The 13,412-nt window shown below is 38.5% G+C and overlaps 2 protein-coding genes across 2 annotated transcripts; one reads left to right on the forward strand and one right to left on the reverse strand.

Moving 5' to 3' along the window:
- The first annotated feature begins 11,247 nt into the window (after nt 1-11,247).
- LOC129245573 (ribose-5-phosphate isomerase) lies at nt 11,248-12,346 on the forward strand. Its single transcript, XM_054883825.1, has one exon. It carries the CDS (start codon nt 11,308-11,310, stop codon nt 12,136-12,138), a length of 831 nt encoding a protein of 276 aa, XP_054739800.1. The 5' UTR covers nt 11,248-11,307; the 3' UTR covers nt 12,139-12,346.
- LOC129245574 (protein TEX261) lies at nt 12,286-13,271 on the reverse strand. Its single transcript, XM_054883826.1, has 4 exons — nt 13,163-13,271; nt 12,806-13,107; nt 12,644-12,749; nt 12,286-12,576 (listed from the first exon to the last, which is right to left on the reverse strand). The coding sequence occupies exons 1-4, from the start codon at nt 13,230-13,232 to the stop codon at nt 12,461-12,463; spliced, it is 594 nt and encodes a 197-aa protein (XP_054739801.1). The 5' UTR covers nt 13,233-13,271; the 3' UTR covers nt 12,286-12,460.
- Nucleotides 13,272-13,412: the final 141 nt, after the last annotated feature.

The raw sequence follows: 13,412 nt of genomic DNA on the forward strand, positions 1-13,412 counted from the left end.
AACAAATGAACAATTTAAAATCAAAACAATCAAAAGAAACAAAAGAAACAAACAAATCAGAAGGGGCAGCAAGCTCCGAGAAGCGAGCAGCGTTCAAAACGAGCTCTCAATCTGCCACCACGATGACTGTAGTCAAACTTAGTCAGAGTGGACCGGCGGCAAGCGCTGACACTGGGACTGAGGTGAAGCCTAGCCCCAGGACATCGGCACCTCCTGCGGTGGTTATCGGAACCAGACCAATTAGTCGACGTCCTGTGGCTATGCGGAGAGCTGGTGAAGAGACTGCCACAGGTAGCACCGAGGCCAGTGCTCCTGCCGGAAAATGTAAGGATCACTGATCCAACTAAAGCAGGGTACCTGGAGAGGCGTAATGCCGCCAGGATACTCAAAAGGCTGCACGATTCTCCACCAACAACGGAGGAGCTGACGAAGGAGGTAAGGGAGTCGATAGAGTGGGCGAAGAAGGTTCTTCCTAACTTCACCCTCGAAAGGCCAACCACATCGTCAGCTGCCACCAAAAGACAGAGGTCTACTGAAGAGGTTAAACCGTCAGCGAAAAGACCGAAAAATCGAGGCATAGCGCCTAATAAAACGTTTGCGGAAGTGGCCCGCAATCGCATCATCATTGGTGTCCTGGATGAGGGTGATCCCGAAGGAAGAATTCCCAGAGCCCAATGGAAATGGGTGCAGGCCGCTCTGACCAACGTAACGCTGGAAGTGCTACTAAGCAATCCAGGTCCGCCCCCATCATGTACTGACGCTGGCTGGTACCAAGGCCAGATTAAAATTATAGCCTGCGACGACGAAAGATCGGTGGAGCTATACAAGACTGCAATAGCGAAGATCGGGGAAGTCTACCCTGGAGCGAAGCTCGTGGTAGTAGACAAAAAAGACATCCCGTCTCGACCGAGGGCACGAGTTTGGGTCCCTACACCCTCTGACCCACAGCAAGTCATGCAGATAATAAGTGCATGCAACCCAGGCCTTCCTACGGGGAGCTGGAAATTTGTCAAGGCCTTTGACAATACCGTAACAGTAGACGGTGTGGTGACGAAACGTGCCACAACGCAAGTAATGCTGTTACTAACAAACGATTCTCTAGAACCTTTGGCGAAAAGCGAAGGTATGATAAACTATGGTTTTGGCAAGGTTAAGGTCAGAACCTATAAAACAGATGCCGATGCCATCGACCAATTGGCCTCAGAAATTGAGGCCAATGACGCTGAGGAAGATCCTATGGAGTCCTCAAGCGATGTCGAAAGCATCGACATGGAAGGATACTGCTCGTCAGGGTCTGAGCTCACAGCTAGACTCAAGAAAATGAGTACAAGTACGAAAACTGAGCTTAAAGCTGGTTTGAGTACAACATACTCAGAAAAAGAGCTCTTGAGCGACTCACAGGAAGATTCAGAGAGTGTTAACCATGCGTCTTCTACAAATAAATTTACATCACAGTAAGCTAGCATCACAAGCCCTAATTGATCGCATGGCAGCAGGCAACCCTGATTTTGTCCTCATTCAGGAGCCATGGATCAATGGAGGGCGCATCTGCGGGTTGAGGACACCGAAATATAAGCTGTATACAGCAGACTGTGAAGGTAAATCAAGGTCTTGTATTATGGCAAAAACAGAACTAACCACATTTATGATTTATAAATATAGCAATAAAGACACAACTACGATAAGCTGGGAGACAGATGGTAACAAGTACCGGCTATCGTCCTTCTATATGGCACACGGGGATCCAGTCCCATCGCAGCTGTTAAAAGAGCTAATACTGGACAGCGAAGCCTACGGCAAGATATTACTTATGGGAGGCGACGCAAACGCCCATCACACTACCTGGGGTAGTTCAGATATTAACGAGCGAGGTGAGTCACTCTTTAATTTTATTATGAGTACCAAATTACTGCTCTGCAATCGCGGTAATGAGCCTACCTTTATTGTACGTAATCGTCGGGAAGTTCTTGACATTACGTTAGTCTCAGACTCAATTATAGATAGAATAGTGAATTGGAGGGTACTTAATGCACATTCATTCTCTGATCACAGATATATAGAATGCACGCTCCAAGAAGAGGTCATTCATCCTAAAGCACAAAAATTTAGGAACCATAGGAAAACAAACTGGCTAAGATACTAGAACTAGCAGAACGTTTGCCCATGGATCCCCCCTTTAACCCCTCTAGCATAGAGGCATTAGACAATATGGTCAATAGACTGACTAATTGCTGCAACCAAGCCCTGCATAAGGCTTGTCCGGCAGCCAGGTATAGAGGGAAGAATAAGCCACCCTGGTGGACACCCGAACTGAAAAAGCTACAAAAGAATTGCAGGAAACAATTCAACAGAGCCAAACTCTCCCAAAGCGAATGTGAATGGGACCTATACTATGACAAATTAAAAATATATAAGAAAGAAATAAGAAAAGCAAAAAGGTCTTCATGGAGAACTTTTTGTGGGGAGATCGAGACTACGGTGGAGGCATCTCGACTGAGGAAAATCCTAACCAAGTCTGCTCAACCCATAGGGTATCTTCAGAAGCCAGACTCCAGCTGGACAGAATCCAGCGAAGAATCATTAGACCTATTACTAAACACCCACTTCCCAGGTAATTTAGATGAAGCGATTACCGCCAATACTCCAACTTCGGATGCGGTACTAGGTACCGACATCCCCAACATTGTCACAGAAGCCAAGATAACTTGGGCTGTAGGAAATTTCCATCCATATAAAACACCGGGACCAGACGGGATAATCCCTGCGCAACTACAACAAACATTGGACAACATTATGCAATGGCTGATAACCATATTCAGAGCAGCATTACGACTAAACTACGTCCCCCTAAGATGGAGGGAAGTCAAAGTAGTTTTCATACCAAAGGCTGGTAGGAGCTCGCATACAAAGCCTAAAGACTTCAGACCTATTAGCCTTTCCGCATTCCTATTAAAGACGCTAGAGCGATTAATAGACGCCTTTATAAGGGAAAACTTGACCCCGTCGCTACTGGCGAGATCACAACACGCTTACTGTAAAGGTAGATCCACAGAGACAGCATTAAATTCACTAGTTTCAGAGATAGAGAAATCAATAGAGGACAAAGAGTATTCTCTGGTAGCCTTCCTAGACATAGAAGGCGCTTTCAACAACATCCTACCAGAGGCCATAACAAGCGCAATGACTGACTTGGGTGTCGCCGAGGGCCTTGTGAAATTTACTAAACAGTTGCTACTAGGCAGGTTAGTAATTTCGACGTTGGGCCCCTCGACGATACGCAGATCCGTCAGGAGGGGCACCCCTCAGGGCGGTGTACTTTCTCCTCTGCTGTGGATTCTGGCAATGAATCAATTGTTGAAGAATCTAGAGGAAAGGAGAATACACGTAGTGGCCTACGCAGACGATGTTGCAATATTAATAAGAGGGAAATTCCCAGATACCCTCCGCAATATAATGCAAAATGCTTTGAACGATGTAAGCCGGTGGGCTGCATCGAGTGGTCTTGGGGTAAATCCCAACAAAACAGAACTAATTATGTTCACCAGGAAATACAGGTTACCTGTCCTAAACCCCCCTACTCTTGAGGGTATCACACTATCAATTGGGGAAGAGGCGAGCTACCTAGGACTGATATTAGATAGGAAGCTCTCGTGGAAACAAACGATTAGTGATAGAGTAAAAAAAGCAGCCACAGCACTCTATACATGCAAAAGAATTGTAGGGGCAAAATGGGGTCTAACCCCAAAAATAGTACACTGGCTATATACAGCAGTGGTACGGCCTATCATGACATACGGTGCATTGGTCTGGTGGCCAATACTCGAGAAAAGAACAACAGTAAAACGCCTAGAAAGTATTCAAAGAGGTGCTAGTCTCTGCATAAGCGGGGCACTAAAGACTACACCCACGGCAGCGATGAATGTTATGCTGCATTTATTACCGATTGAGGCCTACAGCAAGCAACTGGCGGCGAAATCGGCACTTAGGCTAAGAGAATCTTCTAACTTAGCCACTAACAGAAGGGGTCACGCTAGAATACTAGACGAATATCCCTTCCTACATCAAGCGACAGACTTTTGTAGCTCAGTAGAGTTGCACTTAAACACATCCTTTACCATAACTTTCCCAACGAGGGAAGATTGGGACAATGGGATAATGGACAATAAAAGCGGAATCAGCATCTATACTGACGGTTCCAAGCTAAATGATCAAGTAGGCGGAGGCATTTATTCTGAAGGAATGTCTGCCAACACCTCATTCCGGTTACCGGATCACTGCAGTGTATTTCAAGCTGAAATTTTGGCTATCAGGGAGGGCCTGCTAGCCCTAAATAAAAGAGTCCTCACCACAAGGGATATAAACATATTTTCAGATAGCCAATCGGCCCTGAAAGCTTTAAAATCGCCCCATATTAACTCGAAGACAGTAAAAGAATGTATCGACGTTTTGACAGAACTATCACAGTACTTTGCAATAAACCTGCTCTGGGTGTCGGGTCATAGAGACATAGAAGGCAACTGCAAAGCAGATGAATTAGCGAGATTGGGGACCACGTTACCGATCCAACCAGACAAAGCGGACATTCCTATACCCCTAGCAACTTGTAAGATGCTTATAGATAAACACACTATCAGTGCTGCAAACAGGCTGTGGTCTCAGACCTTGACCTGTAGAACTAGTAAAATGACGTGGCCGGAATGGAACATGGGCCGCACAAACCGACTGTTAAAACTAAACAGGAAAAATATGAGAAATCTACTAGGGGTCCTAACAGGGCATTGTCTGATTGGCAGGCATGCCAGTAGGCTGGGAGCGCCCTATAACGACTACTGCAGAAGCTGTAACGATATTGAAGAAGAAGAGACTATAGAACACTTTCTATGCGGGTGCATGGCTCTGGATGGAAGAAGGTTCAATATTTTAGGAAAAAGTTCCCTGAATAACTTGGCAGAAGTAGCCAATGTAAAAATAACAAGTCTTGTTAAATATATTAAAGCCACAGGTTGGTTCATTGAGGACAATGTAGAGTGAGGAGAGGGGACAGCCCTGGTGGTATCACAATGGGCCTACAGCAGGCCTAGGTGTGTCAACCGACAACCACTATACCTACCTACCTACCTTCCAAGATTTTACTTGACCCAAAAGAAAAAAAAACATCAAAGACAATAAATTTCGTTGGAAAGAAAGATCTACGGCAGTTGGAAATCATTTTAATTTAGGCGAATCTCTTGTAAGAGTAATTAAGAAGAATGAAGTCGCATATGCTGCGTATTTCACCCGTAATATGCTGCCTATTTCTTTTAATTTCTGCAAACTTTTTCAAGTGGTTTCAAGCTAGTTTTAACTCGATTTTTGGTTTCATGCGATTTTAGAAAATTGCGGAAAGTATTCCTACTTTTTCAAGGCATGTACACTCGTTTTTAACGCGAATATTTTATATGCGCTTTCTGTAGAACGTATCCACCGCATAAAACGAGGCCTTCCAGCATTTTTAACTTAGATAAATGTCTCCTGGCCAATGGTGGTACCTATTACCAGCCGTCACCCTCGCACAGGGTTCAGGGGGGATTTTCGCCAGCTAAACCTAAACAAAGTTAATGTACAAAATATTTTAGCGTAGATGCCATCTAAAACCTACGGTAAGCGAAATAAACAAAAATGAATATGAAGCTAGTTTGGTTCTAATCTGACAAATTAGCATTTCCTCTTCTATTGAGACACCCTTTTTTTGTATATTTATGTATCATCGTGAAACCGTTAGTCGGCTCTCGGGGAATTTAAAGTAATCAGCTGATTTGCTGACGTAATAAGTGATCTGACAGCTCTCTCTGAGTAATTCGTCAATTCTATTTCGAATGAGAGTGCGAATTACGTACCATATGAACATTGTATAATATGATGAGTTTTTGTTAAGAAATCTTAGAAGATCAGTTACTATGGCTACAATAGCGTTAATAAATTAATAAGAAATTGATAATGTAACAGCATGCATATCTTACGGAACGGGACTTAAGTGAAAATCCTTGACATAATATAAATGCGCGTAACTTAGAATCGACTATTTTAAAGACCTAAATGAGTTCAACGACGCCGATAAATGTTAATTCAGAGCCCAATGTACTATTGATTGTTATATGATTATGGTGGTCGATTTATCAATTAAACTTTGATTATTGTATTATATAACATTATATTGTTGTTTTTATGGAACTGTGTACAAAATCTGACGACTTTGATATAATAAAAGGCTGGAATTTAGAACAATGTCTATTTTGGAATTTCTGGCAAACTATAATGTTTTTTTTAATGAAACTTGGTGGAGATGTTAGTGAGGTGTTAAGGAACACTCTTTATAACTTTAAATTAATCGGGAAATAATAATTTTTTAATTATTTACATTCAAAATGCCCTTGGGAACATCACTATAATTTGCCACATTACACTCTATATTTTTTAACATTTCACTATAAATCACCAAATTTACACTCACACGCGTGTTTTTACCGATTTTTATGCTAATATTCTAATTATATCTATTAAAATTAAATGCAAATACATTTGCCTATGCAATCACATTCCAATTTTAAGCGCGAATAAGAAGAAGATTGGAATTACAACAGTATGGTGTTGCCGGATGCCTGCAAATGAAAACAAAAATTAAGTACTTGAGTTTAGTGTTAATGATGGGAATGGGGGTTATTGTGCCTGCTTACTACATACACGCATATGACGTTTTAATTTTGGGTTCAATGGTTTTAACACGGAAAGGAGTTTTACGCAAAAATACTGTGCATTGCGTAGCCGGAGTTGGACTGATGAGGGTTATTTTTTTGAAGCGCGGCCGAAGGCCGCCCACACGAAAAGGAGTTCTACGCAAAAATACTGTGGATTGCGTAGCCGGAGTTGGACTGATGAGGGTTATTTTTTTGAAGCGCGGCCGAAGGCCGCCTACGCGATAAAGAGTTCCGCGCAAAAATACTGTGTTAATTAATTTAATTTAATTTTAATTACTTTATTATTTTTTGTGATACGCTTAATATCATTGTTTTTAAGTTTAAATGAGTTGTATGTTTTTATTTTCAAATTTATTTCTCAACTTTAAATTACAGCAAAAAATACTGCAGTTTTACAATGATTCTTCCACTGAACATCCCTGCGTGCGAACTTCGTTTTCATTTCAGGTGTATGGCAACACCAACTTTTCGCTAAATTATAGAACTTTAACATTAAATTACTTAAAAACTATAAGCCTCCGGCAGGTTCTGTTTTCAGTTTTAAAATGGGGATACACCCCTCTATCACCCCCTTTTTACCGTTTTTTCCAAAGCGATAGACATTATACTAAATTCTAGCCTAATAAAATATTATTATTATTATTATTTATTAAAATATAATTAAAATTATAGATTAATCTAAGATAAAAGCTCTAGCTACCAGGGCTATCGGCTGATATAATAAAATAGCTACAAAACAAAATACGTTAATAGTTAGCATATAATTGTTTATAATAACTGCCAATATTTCTCATGCAATTGTGCTGCGGAAGCATGTGCAACAATGCACGAATAAAACCAAAAGAAACGTCAAAAATTTGTTAAGAAAAGCGTTTAATTTCTGACCTTTCTTGTCCGCATATAGTTTAAGCAGAGAACGTAAATTCATAGAGAAGGCGCAGTCCCGGCCCGTTCCTCCTAACAAAATACGGGTAGGAAAGCACAAGTTAACAGTAGGAAATTAATTAATATGGCTGCCGGAGAGAAATGAGAGGGAGAGAGTGATACGCAATGTAAAAAAATGTAGTTTACATTAGCTTACATTTGCTTGCGTACAGAACAGATTTGTTCTTTTTGGTTTTTTTATAAAAATTGCGCGTAATTTAGGACATATGTATGTAATTAAGTTATGAAAATTGCGCGAAATTTTATGTATGCATGTTTATATACATATATTAGCAAAGGGCATATTTATTTTAGGTTTACATATATGAAAATTGCGCCAAATATTGGAAAAAATGTATGATTGCATTAGATTTGATTTTGATTAGATAAATGTATATACATATGTACATATATGAAAATTGCGCCAAATATTGAAAAGCTCTTATGATTGCTTGTAACCAATTGAACTTGAATGCGCACATTCTCATTATTTTATTTACATATTTATAAAAAACTTTTGAATTTAAAGGATCGGGTATAGGATAATGCCGTATGGGTAATTTGAGTGGCTCAAGAACAACTTTTATATCTTTCAATATTTACACGCATTTTAATACAATACACTTATAAATTGGTACAATATAATACATATATGTATGTATTTTGTTCTAAATTTCACTTCAATTCATAAAATATATGGTCACAAACAAAAATTTTTACTGGTTTTTATACTTGTATTCAAAACAACAATATCCTTTCGCTAAATTACACAATTTTAACAATTAATTACTTGAAAACTATAAATCCCCGGAGGGTGCGGTTTCTTGTTTTATAAAAGGGTTTTTATTTGCCAACGCCATTTTGAACCCACATTGGTTACAAAATATAAACTCTTGAAAGGGGCTTTTCCTTGCTTCAATTTAGAGCCAGTAAATAGAAGTCGCTCGCCTAGTGCTGGCTCTGATTGGGCTTGCCCGCCCGCAACTTATTGTAGGGTAGTTAAGCAAGTAGAAGAAGATTTAACTCTGGAAGAGTTTGAGAAATATTCGATATTAGAGGAAAGCAGGCAGGCTAGTTATAGTAATCAGATCTGCGTGGACTTAGAAACCACAATCACTCGCGAACGGTTTGCTCAGTCTGCTCGCTATTATCAGAGGAACGCGGTCAAATTCAATAAACGTATTGAGGAGCTTGAAAAAGAAAATAATGACCTAAAAAATAAATATTCTGAGTTGTTGAAACGTGCAATAATTGCGGAAGAATTGCATTTTATTATTTGATGAAATTAGCATCAAGCCGGATCTTACTTATAATAAAAGTAGGGATATAATTGATGGGTTTGTGGACCATGGGGAAGGTCAACGTCAAAGCAGAATAGGGAACAAATGTTGTTTTTTTATGGTTAAAGGGTTGTACTCTAAGTGGAAGTATGTATTTTCCTACTATATTTCCAAAAATGGTTTTAATGGTACAGAGTTACATCAAATTGTAATGAGTAACATTTTATTTTTCAGGGTTTTCTCCGTCTTTCAGATTTTTCTCTATCTTTCAGGTTTTCCTTTTATCTTATTTTTCAGGTAGCACCTGAGCCTAGATTTTTAAACCACTACAATTTTCACTTAATCACGACAATAATTTAATTCGACAGGATTTCCTTACAAAATCAATATATTCGTTCAGCTAAATCAAATGAATATGAAAAATCGTTCATATGGACGTGCAAAAGCAAACACGCATATACATAAATACATGCCTACAAACTTCCATAGACATACATACATATGAGGCTGCGAGCACTTGCGACAGAAATCAAGAAATCCAGCGCGCATTCATAGGCGCAGCGCACATTCATTGGCACAGCATTGTACATATACACATATTTACCTACATATATTGATGCATACATATGTACGGAGCCGCGGCCACTCGACTTGACAAAAATTCAAGATTTACCAAATATTGGCAAATAATTCAACGCGAAATATTCCAATATTGACTATTTTCGAATGGTCGCGAAAATTGGCATATGGGCGGCTCGTTTTATGAATGAAAGTACTTTGCTCGTAGAAATATGAGCTCGAACTTATCAATGAATTTGTTTTTGTTGTGCTTTTTAATATTTGAAACTGTTCAGCGCCGTCGCGGGTAACAAATCATGGCCGCAGCAGCTACGAATAGGAATGCATTTTGTTCTTGTAGTCGCTAGGCTTAGAATTTTAGTTTTGGAAGCATACACATGTAGAGGCATAAAGTAAGTATGTGCGGTTATATTATATGTATATACGAATATTCATTGTTTTGCTTAGAATAGAAACATTTACGTACATATGTACATGGTCCCAACATATGTATTCATATATGCATATATACATACATATGTTTATGTACGCGAATACCGTTTAGATGAGTTTTTTTTGCATATGTTAGGAATATGTTTGCATACGTTTGTCTATTTGCTTTTGAATTTTTTATATGGAGATACATATGAGCTGTGTTTTGAGGCAGGTCAAGATTTTTTTCTGCCCACCTGAATATGGATGGTAGATGTTATATCTATTTAGTATATGAATATATGTACATACATATGGATATAAAAATTTAAAAAGGACACATATTGTTGAATAATAACCGTTGATGCAAATGAATGGTTTACAAAACCATTTTTTATGTGAATATTTTGAAATTATTTTGATAATGCACTTAATATCAATACAATTTAGTTAATTAGATACTTAAAATTTCACATTCATGCATGCATATACTTAGAATTAATTTATTCATCTCACAAGAAATAATCCATTTGCGCATGCAAAATGTTTACGGGAAATAAGCATAAAAAAGAAATGTGATTTTTGCATTCATACATACATATGTATGTATATTAGAAATATGTTTGCATACGTTTGTCTATTTGCTTTGAATTCTTTATATGCAGATGTGTATGAGAGGTGTATGAGCTGGGTTTTGAGGCAAGTCATGTTTTTATCTGCCCACATGAATATGGATGGTAGATGTTATATTAATTCAACACTTTGCTGAATAATAAACCTTGATGTAAATGAATGGTTTACAAAGTTATTTTTTGTGTTATGATATTTGAATAATTTTGATAATAGACCTAAATTCAATACAATTTAGTCAATTAGATACTTAAAATTTCATATTCATGCATGCATATACTTAGAATTATTATTATTATTATTTATTAGAGAAACATGAAATATAACACTAACTGATAGAGCACTCTAGCTACTTAGGCCTACGGTGCTATTGCGTTACTTAGAATTAATTTATTCATCTCACAAGAAATAATCCATTTGCGCATGCAAAATGCCGACGGCAAATAAGCATGAAAGAAAAATGTACAAGTCTGCTGTTATTTTCTTTTCTCTAACATCAAATCATGGCATTTTACATTTCAATGCAAACGCTATATATATTTCTGTTGACTACGCTCCGCTATGTTGACTACGCTCCGCTATGTTAACTCTCTACTGTTAATTTCCTACCCTCGTTTTGATGTGTTTTGACATTTAACCTGTCCATTCGTTCCTGCGCCTTCTCTATGAATTTACGTTCTCTGGTTTAAGTATTCTTTAAAACTTCGACAGGCCATCTAGTTTAGTTACGCTGCATTTAATGTCATCATATGTCAAGGGCACATATTCGTTTGCTGTACACTATAGATTATTCCTGGAATCTCAATTACCTAACTAGGAAAACATTAACAAGTTTGTCAACAACACTGCCGCTCAACGCAAATAAAAGCAAAATGTCTCTGAACGAAGCCAAACGCATTGCCGCACACCGTGCCGTCGACGATTGGGTGAAAACGGACACCTCTGTTGGAGTTGGAAGCGGATCAACTGTGGTGTTTGCAGTGGAGCGACTCGCCGAACGAGTGCATAAGGAAGGTTTGAATGTGGTATGTGTGCCAACAAGCTTTCAGGCACGCCAACTAATAGTGCAGCATAAGCTAACACTCGGAGATCTCGATCAAAATCCCAAACTGGCAGTGACAATTGATGGCGCTGATGAGGTGGACCGTAATATGGTTTTAATTAAAGGTGGTGGGGGATGTTTGCTGCAAGAAAAGATTGTTGCATCTTGCTCAGAAAACATGGTGGTAATTGCGGATTACACAAAAAATTCAGAACATTTAGGTGACCAATATAATAAGGGCATACCTATCGAAGTGGTGCCGATGGCATATGTACCGATTAAAGCTCGTATTGCAGCTAAGTACGGTGGCGAATTAAAGCTGCGTATGGCTGTGGCCAAAGCTGGGCCGTGCGTAACCGATAATGGTAATTTCATACTAGATTGGCATTTCCCGAAAAAATGTGACTGCGATTGGGAAAAAGTGAATATGGAGCTATTGCAAATACCTGGCGTCGTTGAAACAGGACTATTTGTGCGCATGGCGGTTAAAGCTTACTTCGGTATGGCTGATGGTAGTGTAAAGACACAGGAGAAATAAAGTATGCGTTAAGTAGTAGGAAGATTTTTAAGACTTAGATTACAAATTATGGATTAATACCACATTTCATATCTAGTTTTTAATGTTCTTTCTTTAATTTTTGACACCGGGTGTATCGTTCGTACATTAATTAGCAATATCAAAACGTTCATGAGCTAATTATTCTTTATATTTAAATTACAAATGTAATAAATAATACAATTACCAAGCTTTTTACCCTTAACTAAAATTATTCAATGGTAACAGTCCTTTTCTTCATAAGCATTTGATTTGGTTAGGAGTGGGTTTTTAAATCCAAATTGGACAATATATGTGAATATCCTCAAAAGCTTTTCTTGCTCCTTGTCGGCAATAGGCTATCTTTAGCATAATTAAAAAGCGAAAGTAGTCCCTGTTTTTTTCCACGTGTGAAGTAGTTCGTTACGACATCTTGGCTTCCTGTAACCACGAAAATTAGCACTTAAAAAGTGGAACTTTAGTATACACCTTTATGTACGCAACATACCCATGCTGTCATTAACAGTCGTCGGTAGCACATTATCGTTTGCGCTTAGTGAAACAAAAAGCGAAAATGGCACCATCCAAAGGCATATTGTAAAGTATGCTAGCACCTTAAATAAAAAAAAACTGATTATTAATTAAACAAAATGCAAAGATCATAGCATACCTGCACAAATGGATAGTAAATGCTCGTGAAATATTGAAAAGCCAAAAAGTGGTTTATAACCAAAAACACTACAGCGCCAATAAATGGTACTGACATAAATCGTATAAATGGAAAGCTGCTCATAATAATACCGTGGAATACTTGCGCCGCAAAACCACACAAAATCATGCTCCATGGTAAATTATCGAAGAACATGAACATTATGTAAACAAATACCGTGGCACTAATCATAAATGTGATTAACTTTCGCGCCGTTTGTGTGTACTCTTCCACCAGCTCAGCAATATAGTAGAGACCCGCCGCTGTCATAACGAATAAATGATATTAGCTATAGGATTAGTCACATCATTTGCTTACCAATCGAGACTGTAATAAAGACGATATGTATCACCATTGATACCCAACTCAGTATATATAGAAACGACATGTTGTATATTTATTTTCACGATTATTTATTATATTATCGTCAATATTTGTAAAGAAATTGTTTACCAAGAAAGAAATCGTGAAATAAAACGTCAGCGTCTTTAAGTTTGTTTTTCAATTATCAGCTGTTTGGCTTAGTGTCAATCAAGAAACGGAAAAGACGAGAAACGACTGCGAAACT

Source organism: Anastrepha obliqua, chromosome 4, assembly GCF_027943255.1.
Source record: "Anastrepha obliqua isolate idAnaObli1 chromosome 4, idAnaObli1_1.0, whole genome shotgun sequence".
Classification (NCBI taxonomy): domain Eukaryota; kingdom Metazoa; phylum Arthropoda; class Insecta; order Diptera; family Tephritidae; genus Anastrepha; species Anastrepha obliqua.